Source organism: Euprymna scolopes, chromosome 1 (assembly GCF_053919585.1).
Source record: "Euprymna scolopes isolate OS-2025 chromosome 1, ASM5391958v1, whole genome shotgun sequence".
NCBI lineage: Eukaryota > Metazoa > Mollusca > Cephalopoda > Sepiida > Sepiolidae > Euprymna > Euprymna scolopes.
Genome location: NC_136482.1, coordinates 171,293,594 through 171,311,155, shown reverse-complemented (window position 1 = coordinate 171,311,155; position 17,562 = coordinate 171,293,594). Strand labels below are relative to the sequence as shown.

At 31.3% G+C, this 17,562-nt stretch overlaps 2 protein-coding genes across 5 annotated transcripts in view; one reads left to right on the top strand and one right to left on the bottom strand.

Annotated features, from left to right (window-relative positions):
* Positions 1–13,545, bottom strand: part of LOC145277512 (serine/threonine-protein kinase unc-51-like) — a 146,910-nt gene extending 133,365 nt beyond the window's left edge. For both annotated transcript variants that reach the window (XM_080128940.1, XM_080128950.1), the window contains exon 1: positions 12,866–13,545. In XM_080128940.1, the coding sequence (XP_079985066.1) occupies positions 12,866–12,958 (93 nt within the window). In that variant the 5' untranslated portion in view covers positions 12,959–13,545. The remainder of the gene's footprint in view (positions 1–12,865) is intronic.
* Positions 11,908–17,562, top strand: part of LOC145277495 (uncharacterized) — a 105,377-nt gene continuing 99,722 nt past the window's right edge. The window contains exon 1 of one of the 3 annotated variants that reach the window (XM_080128897.1): positions 11,908–12,040. The gene's annotated coding sequence lies outside the window, so the exon portion shown is untranslated. Of the gene's footprint in view, positions 12,041–13,725; positions 13,914–14,042; positions 14,429–17,562 lie in introns of those variants that run through there. The other 2 variants (XM_080128888.1, XM_080128906.1) reach the window with 2 other exon arrangements.

The window sequence follows — 17,562 nt, the reverse complement described above, 5'->3', positions numbered from 1 at the left end:
TGACAACAAGATTGAAGAAATGCCAGAATTTCTCCAAAACGTGTTGTTCAGTGATGACGCCCACTTTTCTGTATCAGGTAATGTTATCAACAGCAAGAACTGTGTTCTATGAATCTCAAGTGCCAAACAAAGTTCTGCAGAATCCACTACACTTGACATATAATCTATACCCCCCCCCCAATTCACTCGTAGATGAATAAAGTAACCCATGCCAGAAAATCGGCGTTATGTTTTCATTGGATGTTTCTTTACAGCATCGACTAGTGATGGGAAGAATTGATCCCCGAAGATCAAGATAACAGAAAAAAAAAAAAAGGTATGGTGACTTTATCATATATATATATATGATGATAAAGTCTACATATATATATACACACACACACTAGAGGTGTCATGATCAGATACAGACATGTAATAAGAGACAATAATAATGAGACATAATCACAAAAGAGAGCAAATTTAACAAAAATGTCTTTATATATATTTTCAAATTATGATAACATGCTTTACCAATTTCTATCCTATAATGAAAAGATCAAGAATTTTTTTTTATTCCCTATTTTGAATATTTGATACATTAATATTATAATTGGCTTAACTTTTATTTTCATTTATTTTCTTGTTTTTATTGCTTTATATTATCTTAATCGGTTTTAAGATAAAGATATATTTATCTTTAATACTAATGTTGACCTTTTGCTTTTCATGCTCTTTTTTTTTTTACATGGAGGTCACCACTTATCAAGGCCCAAAAGCCACTCGGGTTTTTTTTTTTTTTTTTACAAAGGAGTCACCAGTTATCAAGTTCTAGAGGCCACTCGAGGATAAGGATTAACAAACGTACAGTAGTAATGGGACAATACCATAGTAATCATTCGTACTGGAAATTTGGAAAATTGAAATACTTAAGAGGACGGTTTATCAAGAACTTATTTACATTGGACTTGAAGATGACCATATTGTAGTCAGCTGGAAAGCAGGCAAACTGAAGATAGTTCCACAAGTATGCAGTTCTAAGAAAGAAGCTTTATTTGTAAAATTCCTCTGGTCAACTATACCAATCTAAGGATCACCAATTGATTGCAATACAAAAGATGGAGATCAGCAATAGTCGTTCATTTCCAATTTACAATGTAAACATTAGTTACTAACTTTCAGTTTATTATGAAATAGATTACCATTTTCAAAATAAAATATAATTAAAAAAACTATTTGTTAAAAGATCATTAAAAACAGACATGGCCAATGCAATGATATGGATAGATAAGGGAGGTCACTCATACATGTGGAATTAAGTTAAAATAGAGCAGCAACACTGAAAAATCAGGAACCTCAAAGAATCAACACATATGCTAGGCTACAATAATCTCTTAAGTAGGTTAAGTATACAGATGAATACATACTGGAAACTAATTAAAGAAAGGCAGATAATCTCAGAATTAAAAATACTAATAACCAATTATTAACAATAAAAGTATAGACCACTCTATAAGAGTGTAGATAAAGGTGTTGGTTAAGAGATTCTAGAGTGAATTCTACCTAGAGGATCAGAGTTTCATCCCTGGTGAGGTGTAATGATAACAGTAGATGCCTTAAGAATTACACCACTGTGGTGATCTGTCCCCCAATCACAATAGTCCCTTACGTCTCAGTATAATCATGTTGACACAGGTTCTCTTTAGATCACTGATGTTAAGCAATATCGACCCTTGTCACTATGGGTGACCACACCAGGTGCTGTATATAGGAGGACCTTGACACTATGGGTGATCATAACAGGTGCTGTATATAGGAGGACCTTGACACTACGGGTGACTATAATGGGTGCTGTATATAGGAGGACCTTGACACTACGGGTGACCATAACGGGTGCTGTATATAGGAGGACATTGACACTACGGGTGACCATAACGGGTGCTGTATATAGGACCTTGACACTACGGGTGACCATAACGGGTGCTGTATATAGGAGGACCTTGACACTACGGGTGACCATAACGGGTGCTGTATATAGGAGGACCTTGACACTACGGGTGACCATAACGGGTGCTGTATATAGGAGGACCTTGACACTACGGGTGACCATAACAGGTGCTGTATATAGGAGGACATTGACACTATGGGTGACCATAACAGGTGCTGTATATAGGAGGACCATGACACTATGGGTGACCATAACAGGTGCTGTATATAGGAGGACCATGACACTATGGGTGACCATAACAGGTGCTGTATATAGGAGGACCTTGACACTATGGGTGACCATAACAGGTGCTGTATATAGGAGGACCTTGACACTATGGGTGACCATAACAGGTGCTGTATATAGGAGGACCTTGACACTATGGGTGACCATAACAGGTGCTATATATAGGAGGACCTTGACACTACGGGTGACTATAACAGGTGCTGTATATAGGAGGACCTTGACACCTTTCTGCAAGAACTGTAAAAAAAAAAACTTAATGTCACCGTCTCCCCTAACAGAAATATCGATGCGACTGGTGACTGCTTGTGAATTTAATATTCCCTTGACACTTCCGCCTTTAGAGGAAGTTGGCTACACCCACCTAGTGTGAATGTCATTTGTCTTACATCTCTGTGGCAATCTGTTGAGTAAAAGTAATAAAAGAAATTAGTTTTAGCATGCTTTTCCTCTTAGTTTCATTCGTATTGAAGAATAAACATTAACTGCTAAAGTTTTTGGTTGTGCCTTTATTTCATGCTGTGCAACTGGATGCAGCTATCACCAATTCATATGTCCCAAACGAATCAAAAAAACTGTACCTGCATCTATTCCAACCAGGTGAGGCTGGTCGAAGGCTGCAACGTTATGGAATTTGAGAGAAAGTAATCGTTGCAAGGTATCAAAGTGATGTTAAGGAGAGTGGATTAAATAGAGCGTTTGGTTCAAAATTTGCAGATATTTACCTATGATGACAAAAGGTAGCCGAAATAGTGCTAAAGAGTACAATGGCTTGAACATATTAAATATTAACGTGAACTCCTTTTAATAACGACCCTTCCTCTCAAAAATAGTCAAATAATTTAACGGGTTTTGGGGAACATTTACAGATATTGAACATTTGTGTCATTTTAATATTATTGTTGATCTCTTAATCAATATAGTCAAGTACTTCAGCTGTTAATTTATAAGGGAAAGTAATTCTTAAAAATCAAGGTAATTTAATTATGTCAAAGATCCAACTGTTGTAACTAATTTATGAAAGATCATTGAAAATCATAAAAAAAAGTTGCTTATTATACATCACTATTACTACTTATATATCACTATGTATAATTACATATTAGTAAGAAATATGGAAATGTATATTATCTATATTTATAGTATATCAAAATAATATGAATAATCAATCTTAATATCAAAAATTCAGAAACATAACAATTACATCATCATGCACAATACTTAGGTGCACTACAATTCATCAGAGGTGCATGCACATGTGCGCATATGTATGGATGGGTGACATCAAATGAAGGTTTTAAATGAGGTAATATCTCAGCAACCAACAACTGAAGTAGGTAGTTTGTATTGTTTCCAGCAATTTTGAACATGAAGAACTGTTTCTAAAAGTCATGGGAGCCATGCTGTTTTTAGAGTTTGTAAGAATGTTCATCAAGAGGGCATTTTCCTCATAAAAAATCTTACGACATTCCATTTTTCTTATAAAAACAAATAGAATATTAAAATATTCTATTTAGAGTGTTTTCGGAACAGTGTGGAATAATCAAGAAAATTCCACGCAGAAACCTATATAAGGATGCTGCACTAGCAGCCACATTAGTTGTTAATGTGTTAAGTTGCTGACTTGCTGTGAAGAACTCCAGTAATGTTTCTAGAATGAAAATCCAGCCGAAAGAAACTCCTTAAAAGCCAACCACCGCATCATTTGAAGAAACTGGAGTTTCGGTAAATACAAAGATTTCTGTATACTTTCTCACTGACCAAAGAACTATATCGAAAGAAATATTGTTATTAGATTTCCCCATACATTAAGTTAATAGTTATTATCTTCTTTTTACCATCAATGCTGTAGACCATATAATCGCTTTCAAAGCTAGTAGCAGTAGTACTAAGAAAGTGTATTTACTTGTAAATATTATCTGTATGTTTTGTTTTATGTAAAAAATAAATCTTTATTTTAATTATGGGTTTTGTTATTTTTTTTTGTTTTAATTTGTTGCACATTCGTGTAACATGGACAGCCATGTAACACGTGTGTTAGATACATGGATATCAAAAAATGCTCAGAGTTGTTATTGGCAAAACCATTAATAATTATGTGGCTGTTTACTAAGTTGGTTGCATGTCTCTGTATGGTTTTCAGACAATCTCCTGAGCAAGATGGAGGTTCCAAACTAATAATGCAAATGTGTAGTCACATCATAGCTGTATATAATATATACTTCTATAAATGTTTTTTTTTTTTGTGCGTGTTTTGATATTCATATTAAAAAAAACTTTTTTCTATTTATTTAAAAAGAAAATACAACTTTGTTATATATGGATCATGGAACTGCATTCATCTGCAAAAAGATTTAGCTAATTTGCATATTCTTTTAAACATTCATTTTAATTAAATCCCTATCAGTTTTAATTTTGGATTTTCTTATAGGATGATCATCTATAGTTAACTATTATGTGTAATTATATTCATGTAGATATTCTACATGATTTATACTTGCATAATATTTGCATAAAAAGATTATAGTAAACACAAATATCTTTTTATATATATTTATGCATGTGTATATATATGTTTAAAACATTTTGCCAACTAATGTCCTGTCAGTTTCTGGTCTACAGACATGAAACTTAATATATAGGGTATTTGAACCAATGTAAAACTTTATATTTGGGTTTTAACCGGAGAAAATTGGTGCAAAAGTGTAAAAATTTAAAACATGGAATTTGCCAGATGAAGGTCGAACGACAGCATTACAAATATACATGCATAACGTAATAACTATTAGTTCAAGTTTTAATTTTTAGCCTCACAGTAAACATGTCCTCATAGCTCAGGCATTAACGTCAAAGGAAAAAGTAAATCGTAAGCTAAATGTTCCGGTTTTGATTCTCAATGGTGGTGCACAAGTCATTTTTTTCAAACTTTTTAAATTATTACTATATATTGGGTTCAATATAACATAATACAAAATCTGAATTTATCAAAATATCATAGTTAAGCCTATTTTACGACCAGGCAATGCCGGGCGGCCTGCTAGTTATGAATAAATAACTGGAGAGTAATGAACAAAAGTTATTGCTAAATGACAAGATACATTTGACTCTTAACAAATTTTTAGAAATGAACTTGGTTGAACACATATTACCATTGACAGTAATGACTAGGTTCATGAGAAAACTGCTTTCGATATTAGTGTTGTGGAGAACATAGGTCGGTGCTAGGTTTTTCCTCCCGAAATACGCAGTGGTACATTTGTTCACATTATGTCCATGTTTGATTGGAGGAAATATTTATAGAATGCAAGATCTATCCTGTTTATCTCAAGGTACAGCTTGATATCATTTGCATATTTCATGTTATACGCCACAATCACGTTGACACACCGGTTCTCGATAGATCTCCTGTTAAGCAACATTGAGTCTGGCCAATACCAGATGGGTGGCCATTTGGGAAGGTGAAGCGCTATATGTACCGCGAGGTAAAATACCAGGTTGAGAAACTGGCGTGGTTTATCGTTCTCTCGAGGTTGTTGGCAATAGATCTTGGCTTCTTAAGATTATCGTAAGACTTATCAAAGCTCTTGTCATTAAAAACAACACTGCATAATACTGATAGCCTACATATAATTCACATTTTAACAAAGTCAAAGTTTTATCCTTTTATCTACACAAATACGAAACAGACAAATTTATACTGAGAGCATTTAGTATTCTCCCAGTGCAAGAACTGTGACATTAAGGTCAGAAAGTAGGATTAAGAAGTCAGTGTCTCCGTGGAGGGACACTCGAATGTGCAAAAAGTGCCAGGGCAGCCCCATCGGCATTCCTGGTAAGGGTTCCTCAGGCGATTAGCAATAAACAAAGAGAGAAGACAAATCCTGAGAGAGTAGACCACCTAAAACTTTACACGACCAGTATTACACTGCAATCAATATTACAGGAATGTTCTAATCTCTTGATTTTTTTTGGGGGGGGGGTCGAGGATAAAAATCTCTAACTGGAATTTATACAGTCTTCAAAGCTTTACCGATTTTAAGCAGATGAGACTAACTTGAACATTTTGCATGTTATTAAAGTAAAAGTAAAATATATATATATATATATATATATATATATATATATATATATATATATATATGCAGTAATTGGTTTCTCTAAAGAGTTCATTTATGCCACTGAAACATTCAATGATGCTGTATTATTGAAAAGATAGAAAGACATTTTAATAGCATTGAACACAGAAGTACATCCAGCAAAGTAGAGGAGGTCTTCTTTCAGAGCAATACCCCATAAAGATGGAGACAGGTTTATTGTATGTGAGAAAATAACAAGGGGATCACCCCCCCCCCCTGCTATTTTTAAAAACTGGTCTTCAGTGGCTCCTTTGTTTGGAGTTGCCCCCCTCTATCATAAAACTGACCATGTGATACATCTCGTTATGGATCACGATTGGGAATTGGACAACATGCAACAATGTTAGGAGAGATTAAAATATAAACACAGGACAATTGTCATAATATTAATGTGAAGTTCAATCAGGTTTTTATTGTTATGGATAAATTCCTCACTCGCTATCGTTGCCTAACCTTAAACATGGACTCCATGAACAAAGCTTCTTTCCTATAACGTGTGGAACTGTTCCGCTGGTCTGCTTTCCAACTGACTACAATATCATTATCTTCAAGTCCAACGTAAACAAGTTCTTGCTCAGCCATCCTCGTTAATGATCAATTATACCGAATCTATATATCTATAAAAGTGAACGTGTGTGTGTGTGTGTGTACATTTCCCTACGCAATAACTCTGTCAACTTAAAGTCTACAGACTTGAAATTTGACCTGTGAAAACTACGAAACTCCTCCGACAATTTTGGGTCTAAACACTTGAAATTTTAGATATAGGTTCCTTGGACATGGTTCTAACTTAATAACTTGATTTGAGCCCAAAACAAATTTTAAGGGGTCAGAATAGGGGGTCAAAGTTAAAATTGACTGCTTTTTTTCTTTTTTGCTCAACATACACCTCCAAACACCCGGGCAACGCCGAGCTGAAATGCTAGTTACTTCTACAAACAACTTTTACGCAACTGTGCCAATGACTACAATACACACATTAGCTCTTATCCTTGAATGGCCTCCGGGCCTTGATATGTGATGATCCATTTATACAAAAAAATAAAATAAAAAATATTTTCTTGCTATTCACACAACTGTAATTTGGAATATTTTGATGAATTTGAAATACTTTGCATTTACAGAAAGAAGGGGGAAAAAATGAAACATTTTTAAGCAAACGGAGTTCCGATTTCGGTCGAGGTAGTTTTTTTTTTTTTTTAGTTAAAGCTTTTGATAAATGCAGTTTGGAGACAAAGGGACGAAATACGTCGGGTAAGTTAATAACATGTAATAAATTGTTATTGGAATGGGTCAAGTAAATTCAATATTGATATCCGTGATGAAATGTCGAACAATAATAACAGATACTTCAACTCTGAGGATCAAATTCATTCATAGATTTATTAGAGATTTATGAATGGGCTCCTAACTGGACACAAATGATACATTACACATCTTAATTCCTTCCCTTAAACTCTCTCAGGGCTTCTGGGTTGTTCACTTAAAAGAAGGCATCAATGATTAAAGTGGAAGGAGCTAGTCAATCAAGAAGAAAATATTTCTAAGAAAAAAACTAAAAGGTCATGGTTAGCTAAAAAAGTAATAAAATAGTAAATATTTAAAATTATGTTTGTACCTTATGTGATAAAAATTACGGGCATTTTTTTAATTAACAAAAAACAAATAGGGGTTGAAAAAATACAAGAAATAAATTTTGCCAAAGGCAAAATAAGTTCCTCTTCTACCTACCCGAATAAGTTTTAGTGTTTTAACTTATTTTAAGCGTTTATTTACTTTAAAAACAGAAATAGCGTTAAGTCTGTTGAGTTAGAACGATAAAAAAAATGATAGTTTCGTTAAAGACACTCGATAATCGCTCAAAAATCGAAAATTAAAAATACTGATAGAAACTATCCAATAAATGTCGCCAACTGTGTAAAAAAGAAAAAAAAAAGGTATTTTGGTATTATTATACAAACACCGTGACAGCGTTAGGGTTAGGGTTTAGGGTTAGGGTTAATTCGCTGTCACGGTGTTTGTATAAATTTACCGGTATTTTTTACGGCCTGCCCCAGCGTAGTATAAACCACTCCATGTTAAGAACGGCTGTCGGAATAACCCCCCCCCCCTAACAGCCCCATGTTAAGAACGCCTTTCGAGGTTAGGAGGGGGTATTCTGAAAGCCGTTCTTAACATGGGTAGGTTGGGGTGTTTATAATACGCTGGGGGACGTAGTAAAAATTTACAAAAAAAAAAAAAGAAGTCTAATATTGTTTAATTTTTTATTTTTAAACGATTGTTTGTTGTACAGCTTTCACCCTAGGCGGGTTGAACCGGCTTCCCTCGAAGGCGGAAGTGTCAAAGGAATATTACATTCACATGCGATCCCCAGTTGCCTGTAAAGTGATTATCGAAGGTCCAACTGGCTTTAATGAAACTACTGTTTTTCTCGTTCTAATTCAGACTTGACACTATTTCTGTCTCAAAGTAAATAAACGTTTTAAAACAAAATAAAACATCCTGCAGTCCTGCACTCCTGCACCGTAGGAAAGTAACATTTTGCATTTGTATTTTTTTTTCAACCCTGTTTTGTTTTGTTGGTTAATATTTAAAACGTAAATAAATAAAATACCCATGTCTTATGTTAAATTTTAATCCATAGAGCAGGATTTCTCAAACTTCAGAACACCATGAGCAGGGCAAAGGTTTTTCACGGAGCACTAACAAGACAATTCTAACATAAATAAAATAAAAAATAAAAAAAAACATTAATTTCAAATTAAATGTATGCAGCCATTTAATTTTTCCATATAAAGTATTTGATCCTCTTTAAAGGGCTTCCGGAGCCCCTCAGTGAGCCTCACTCACGGAGCCCCAGGTACTCTGGAATCCACTTTGGTGAAAACCATGATGTAGAGTGCAAAAACGACTAGTAGAAAAGAGAAAGAAACAGCAATTAAATGTTAGATTTGGAAATGAAATTTAATTTCATTATTAAAGATAAGCTTCTTGTCCCAAAACCCTAAAAGTATTGAAAATAATATAACAATCTCAACTGGGACAAAAACCGATTAATTAAAAAGAGCGTGTGTGTGTGGGGGGGGGGAGCAGGTTAGAATTTTAGGTGCTCTTTAGAAAAAGGTAGCATTTTGGAAATTTTACGCATAAAATGAAATCAAACGTTAATGCTTTAAATTTTCATTTGGAATGTGTGTGTGTCTGTGTGTTTTAAATAGATGCATAAAATTGAAATACGTAAAAGTAAATTTAAGCAGAGATTTGTTTTCCTAGTGCAATAAACAGAATGCAGAATTGTGTATTATTATTATTATTATTATTATTATTAATATTTTACTTTGTAGTTAAAAGGGGGGGGGGGACACAGACATTAAAAAAAAAAACAGACAAGGAGTACAAAAAAGTGATTGAATAATGATGCTGAGTGAATAATCACTGAATGAATTGAATCACCAGTGAAATGTCGATACAGAAATGAACAAATTTTGCATCTCATCAACGATGTTGTGTTGCAGATTCAGCTAAGAATTGTCAAAATATGGTTTATAAGAAATTTTTAAATCGCTTTAGAAATTAGTGAAAACCGACAAACTCCAATTTAAAAAGTGATTTTTAATATATAATTTTAAATTCCGTTTAAACCCTGCTTTTTAGTCATTTAAAAAATATATTAAACAGAAAATCAAATACGTGCAAAAAAAAAATCCCATACTTTTCATTAAAAAATACCTCGGTAATTGGAAATTATAACTGAATAAAAAAAAAAAATTAAAGTGATTAAACATAATTCAAAGCTTAGAAAAATAAGAAAATAGAACACGAACACGACGTAAATAATAATTCAATCCCTTAAAACATTGAAATCATTTCTCATGATTCTAAAAGCATCGATGTTTGCCAGAAATTCGAGGTGAAAATTGAATTTAAAATTTAATTGTTGATTTTGATAATCATTTTTAAAATCGAAAACTCATTTCAACCAATACACAAAAATTTAACGCATACTAAGTGTTTATTTCGTTATAATATACGTAGTAGAATATGCCAAATAAATCTACTTGAAGCCAGTAGCAGGAGAGAACGTTCTCTTGGAATCGTCATGGTTGCATCTGCCATAATTCTTAGGACAGTCAGATGATCAACAATATTTTTTTTTTTTTTAACCTTTTCATGTAACAATTGATTTTTTTTTTTATCACAAATAATATCGCGTTACATTGTAGTTTATGTATGAAAATATTTTTTAATAAAATTAAAAACAGAAATTTTCTACTTATTTTATATCCGAGAAGTAGACCAAATATTTTTTACGCAATTAAAAAAGTCAGATAAATTTTAAATTAAAAATATATTTTTTAAAGAAAATTAGTAGATATTAAGTTAAAAAGAAAAAAAAAATTTTTACTAAAAAAAAAAAAAAAAAAAAACTCGTCAAATAGTTCAAAATTAAAGAAAATCAATATTTTAGTTTAATTTTATTTTTTGCTAATATTTACTTATGTGCATAAGTTAGAAATCGTCTAAATTAAACTTGATTATATTTTAGTTCTAAAATACATTTTTTTTAAGTCATGTAAACTTAAAGTTAATTCAAGGTTTTAATAGCTTGCAGAGCCAGGTTTTCGTTTGTTTGTTTTATATCCATGCAAAAAAAAAAAAAAAAAATTATCATCCAAATAATTTACGCAATTTAAATCAAAACAAGGCAGGTAACATAACGTCGTATATTTAATTGAGAAATTTGGTACTTATGTATTTTTGGTACCGCTCTATTTTTACAGTTTTCTCATGTTAATTCAAGTTTCACGATATCTTTTTTTTATTAAATTAAGTGAAAGCACAGAATAGTTACAAAACACCCTCCCCTCCCCATAAGAACGGCTTTCGAAATAATGTTCCAGCGCGGTACCAAAAATACTTAAGTACCAGATAATAATAAACATGAAAAATTATAGGCTTTAAAAAATATTTATAAATTTAATTAAAAAAAAAAAAAAAAATTAAAACCAATCGAAATAAATGAGATTTTTTAAAATTATCCTAAATTCTAAAAATATGTGAAATATGAAAACAGAAAAATCATAAACCTTGTATTTTGTAATCGTGATTGATTGCCTTCACTCAAGTTTAATTTAAACGATTAAAAAAAAATGATAAGACTTAGAAAATAATCTAATCAGTGAAGTTAAACTTCACTGAAGTTTGGAAAGATATTTTTAAGATAATGGATATTTAAAAAAAAAAAAAAAAAAAAAAAAGAATATTAAAAAAAAATTGTTTTGTTTATTATTTGTATATATTTTTTAAAAAGACACTCGAATTCTATAAACTTTTTTTTAAAGATAAGAATAATAAAAGATGTTTATTGTTTATATTCAAATGCGACAAGGGACAAAGAAAACAAGAAAAGCTAATGCTTTTTCTTTCTTAGACAAACCTTTCTTTGTTAAGTCAAAAAAAAAAAGACAAAAAATATTTTAGAATAATTGTTAAAGAAAATTTATTATTTTTAGTTTGTTAAATAATATATATATTAAACATCTCTCACTAAAAATAAAAATTGAATTTTAAAATAATGTTATTGTTCAAGCAACAGATGGATCGACCTTTGTTTTGCTTCTTTTCGACACAATCTTTAAACAACAACAAACAAAAAACACTTGTTTGGTCAAGAAAAGTAAACAATACTAAGATGAAGGTAAGTTTTAATTTTTCATTAAAAAAAAAAAAAATACGGGGGAAAAATGAAGTAAAATTCTTTCAATTTTTAAGGAATAAAAAAACTATTGAAACTTTTTATTTATTGTTGCCGTCTGAGAAAAGTGATATTTGTTTTATCCATTTTCTGGATCTTTTACAATTTTTCTATAATTTATAGAAAAATAAAGTGAACAACCCATAAAATATAAAAGAAAAAAAAATTACATCGATAGATTGATATTAGTTTTTTTTGTTTTGTTTTTAATAGGGGAAACTTTATCCAAGTAAAACAGATATCATCGAACGGATTTTATTTTGGGTCCTTATGTTGAATACGAAGTGTGAGATATATATTATATCATGTGATAGGATTTCCAAGTCAAACTCAATTTTTACAGTATCTTTTGTTTATATTAAATTGTTAGGTGATAGTACAGAATAATAGTTATAAAACACACTCCCCTTCCCATGTTAAGAATAGGTTTCTAAATCATAACGTTAATATTTCAGCACGGTCCGTATTCTGCATAAGTACCAATTTTTGGTTTTTCTTACATTTCGTGATTTGTGCATTTATTTCTAGCCATTTCTGTGGGGTTTTGTCATTATATGAATATCATCGAATACATAAATAAAAGAAGTTTACGGGGTGGGGATGGGTGCGTTGTTATTCAGACTGTTTGATTCGAATCCCATACAAATAAATAATTAACAGCTGATATCGAGATAAGTGGAACAGAAAAACGTAAACAAGTATTTAAAAAAAAAAAAAATCGCAGACTGAGATTTTCAACATTTAAAATAATAAAGATTAAAAACCCACCTTTTTAGTCCTGCCTTTGAAGACGACAGCAAAAGCTCCATGTCCGATGAGATCTTTCTTGCTGTATTCGTATTCCCCAACAGATTCCATCATCTCGACTTATTTTTTTTTTCGATGAAAGCAAAAGGAAAAATACGACGACTTGATGGATGGAAACTGAACAGAGCTTTTTTCTGTCAGACACAGACAACTGCTAGTTGTTTTTTGTTAGTATTATTATTTTTTTTTACTTAATTTAATTTTAGCAAAGTTAAATAAATGTCAAAACAATGCACGACTCGTTGAGCCTCTTCTCGATATTCCTTTAAGCACATTGAGCCCTTTTTTTTTATTCGCTAGCTACAAGTTAATAAGGGATTCCTTCGTTCGCCATTAATAGCTAATCTACGACTATTAATACTACTACTATACCTACCCTAAAATAACGCATTTACTTAGTTTCTGATTTAGGGGGTCATCGAAATGTCTATAATTCATTCCCTATATGCATATTTTTTTCTTTTTTTATCCGTTCATGATTGCAGAATAAATATATTATCTATTCCATGGTGAAAATCGATACATTCCTTCTTAAAACTTCGTAATTGAATTGGTTACAAACCATAAGACATAGTTGGTTTAGCATTATAAACATCTCTTGATACTGCTTACGTTTGAGCCCCATTTCTACCCGTTGGTATATCCACCAAGAAAAAATAGTACCAATCAAGAAAGTTATTCTTTTTGTAAGAAATCAATTCTAGACACAGTTTTGATCTCATACAACAATCACATTATAATTTTAAATTTATATTTTAAAGTTTGTCAATAATTTGATCAAATTATTCCCTTTTTTTATTGATTTAATTGCGCATGAATCTGATCTGTGTAAATAGTCTGTGTGGTTGACTGTAAGTAAAGTAGTTCGCTAGTTGAAATCTCGCGAAGTCACGTGGTCCAAAGGTCCCATATTCAATGAATAAGGCACCACGTGTAATCCATAAGGGCTGTACTTATAAATTTTCGCCATAAGAAAACCTTTTGATTATGTTCAATACTACTTTAAAAGGTATGTAAGATTTCGACAGACTTCATGGCTATTGTCATAGTGAGAGTAATCGCTACATAACAACCCTAGTCTTCGTGTTTTAACCTCCCTTTCTCTCTCTCATAAAAGCTGGCTGGCTTTAATTTGTCTGTATCTCCCTAGTCCCTGTTTGACCCCTAACCAAACTACACGATTATGTCGTTGAAACTAAATCGAAGACGAGACGAAAAGACTCTAGCCGGACAACCGTGGCTATATTTTATTACCTGATTGTTTCGTTTCACCTTTTTCTTTCCCTGAATCAGCCGTGTCTTCAATTACTATTATCTCCAGTGCTTGTAAATGCCACATATCCAGCGTCGACCCGTTACGCAATATTCTCATTTTTTTTCTCTCTCTCGACTCTTCTCCTCGCTCTAATGCAAACCACTGCAGTTCGACACAGCCAACCATCTACATAATGATCTTTGTCTATTTTTACTTACCCACTGCCTTATTGCACCACCTAGTGTTTTAAACTGAGCAAATAATAACAGGTAATATTTAATAACAATAATGCACCAATGTTCCACGTCCCCAGGTAATTTCCACGTTAACGTCTTTATTTAGTTTTGGTCTTAAATGCAGCTGTCTTTTTTTTTTTTTTTTTTTTTCATCTTTTTTTTATGCAAGATACAATGCGTTAAACAAGCTAAGTAATTTATTCTCTAAAATATTACCCCCCCCCCCATCCTTTTTATTACCAAACTTTGTGTCCATATAGTGCAGTGCACTGGTGCACATTTAAAATATTTTTAGTTTTTTTTTTAACGTTTATTTAAATCTGTTAAATTTTAAGTCAAACCATCGTTCCGAGTTAATGGTCATGCATTTTTATTTTTAGTTGTATTTTTATTTATTTATACCATATTTATTTTTAGTATGATTTAGTCATTGTTATTAAAATAGCTTTAATCCCTCCCCCACTGTTGTTTGAAGAAAAATAATTTTAGTTAAAACTAGTCTTTTGAATCGACTGAATCCTATTTTAGAGTTATATCTATACACATACAATCTATGTGGATTGTAAAACAAACCCATATTTTTATTAGAAAAATCTCTTTCCTCTCTTAAGTTTTTCTTAGAAATAAAATGTGAAAATGAAACTAAATTCATTGCTTATCTTCAATTTTGTTTTTAATAAGTTTCCATATTGCTATTTAAGGCCGATTTTTAATTGAGATTATATATTTACTTAAACAAACCATGATACTTTCTTTTTCTTTTTTCCGATAACTAAGAAATTTTCATAATAGCAGCATTGTTTTGTTTTTCACACCACCACATGTAGTCAAACGAATAAATGCATGATGTAATATTTCGTCTCTTAAAAATCTAATGCAAAAATTTGACTTGCAGGTTTTTGATAATTTAAAAACGCAGAATACGATTTAGTTTTGAAAGTCTTTCCATATGGTTACATTTTTTTTTATTTTTTTATTTATTTATTTTTTCTTAGGATAAACTCTTTTACTTTAAAATGTATTGTTTCTTATTTTCAACTCGCGAGTGTTTAAAAGTTAAACACTCGATCGGTTTTTAAGGATGAGGGTAGGGAGAATAAATTATTTCCGGTGCTCATTTTAATGTTTCCTCCTTAACCCCTCGATGTCCCTGCAGTCAGTTACATAAAATCATTCGATTTGTGCCACAATTTAATCAATGTTATTCGATCGCTTTTAATTTTTCTGTGTGGAAAAATATTGGTTAAAATTTTCAAGAAAAAAAAAAATGCCAAGGTCGCTTTGTTGTGCATAATTAACATAAAATTTCGAATCTTGTGTTTTGAAATTTAACAATTCACTCGATCATTGACATTTGACTTTGTATGTGAAAGAATCTTCGAATTCTTGGTTAGAATTAAACCGATTTTGAACAAAAATATAAAAACATTTATGATGTACGTAGTCGTCACGGAACGAAAATGTATTCCAAAAACTATGTAAATTGATAGTTTTTATTTTAGCGATTTTAATAGAAAATTATAGCCATTACAGGGCAGATTTTGATAGTTCTGATTGAGTTGTTTCCCCCTTATTGATTAAACATGGCGAATCCAAAAACGGAGTCTCGCTTCGTCATAAACTTTGATTATCTTTTTAAAAAATAAAACTACTTGATTAGTTTACGTGATTTATTTATTTTACGTTTTTTGTTTCATAACGTATACGTACATACATCGTAAATGTTTTAAGATTTTTGTTTTGAAAATGGGCTTAATTCTAAAGAAGTGCGCATCGGATATAATTTTGTTTACTGCGTAAATTTGATTTTTAACTAAATTCATTTATTCACAGTCGGTGTTCCTTCATTCAGATTTTAAATTGTCTTAACTCTCTTTTTAGGCACCGCCAAAAATGGCCGCAAAATCAAGTTGTTGTTGTTTTTTAAAACTAAATTACATTTATTACAATCCATTATTTCTGAGTAACTTTTTTTTTTCCAGAAAGATAAAACTCTGAATTTTATCATATAGAAAACAGAATAATGTAAAACTTTTTCTACTATTTTTAATTCAATTTTAAATGTTAAATTTTCCCAAAAAGTTAACAATTGATATTTTTTGTCTTGCACAAATAACGTACTTAAATATTTTTAAAAAGGGGTTTTGAAATAATTTATTTATTCATTTATTGTCTAACTAAGATTTAGGATGATTTTCTAAGAGAATATGCAAAAATATTATAATATAAGTACCTGAATTTCAAATAATTCCACTTATTCATATAGGTAACCAGACATTTCGCGTCGCCGTAGAGTTCAGATCGACTCTGTTTACGTTTTCTTTTGATTGAGACGAAAACTATGGAAGACCAAACAGGCCAAAAAAACTTATTTTTCAGTGACGAAAATTTCAATGTATTATTAAGCTGAGGCTGGCCAGTACCAGATGGGTGACCATTTGTATGAGTTTGGTTTTTAATGTGTATGTGTGTGGGGGCCAGGCTCCCCAAAATGGGGGGAGGGGGCAATTTAAAGCAGAATAAAAAAAAATTATTTCAGCGCGTTTGGTCCACCGTAGTCGAAAGGCGGCAAACGTTTTCAAACGAGATCGAAAAAAATGATGCTATTTTTAACACAAAGGGCACAATATTTATCGAATTTTTTTTTTTTGTATCGATTATTCAAAGCATGCTCTGTTTAATAATGGTCATGCATTATTCGGCTCGCTAAAAAAAAATTGTTAATTTATTTATCAAAAATTTTAAAATGGCTTTTTTCGTATAAATATAAAAAATTTTTTTTTTTTTTTTGCTTAACTTAAATTAATTATTTTACTTAACATATTCACCGAATTTCACACTTCAAAACTCAAAAGCGGGATAATTAAACACAATCGAAGTTCTGATATTCAGACGTCAAAATAAGGTATGCAAACAATGTTTTTTTTTTGTTTTTTTTTTAATCTATAATTCTGTCTCTTACAACAACACAATATGTTGATTTCAGTTTCAGATGATTATTTTAAGCATATTTGTTCCCACTTCAAAACAAGGGGGGGTTTTGTAAGCAAAAAAAAATATATATATAAATATCGTTTATGAAAAATAAGTACACTGTTATAAAGTTCATTCTTCTCCTAATAATCGCTGAAAATTTCGTATTGATCGGATAATTACCTGATTTTTGG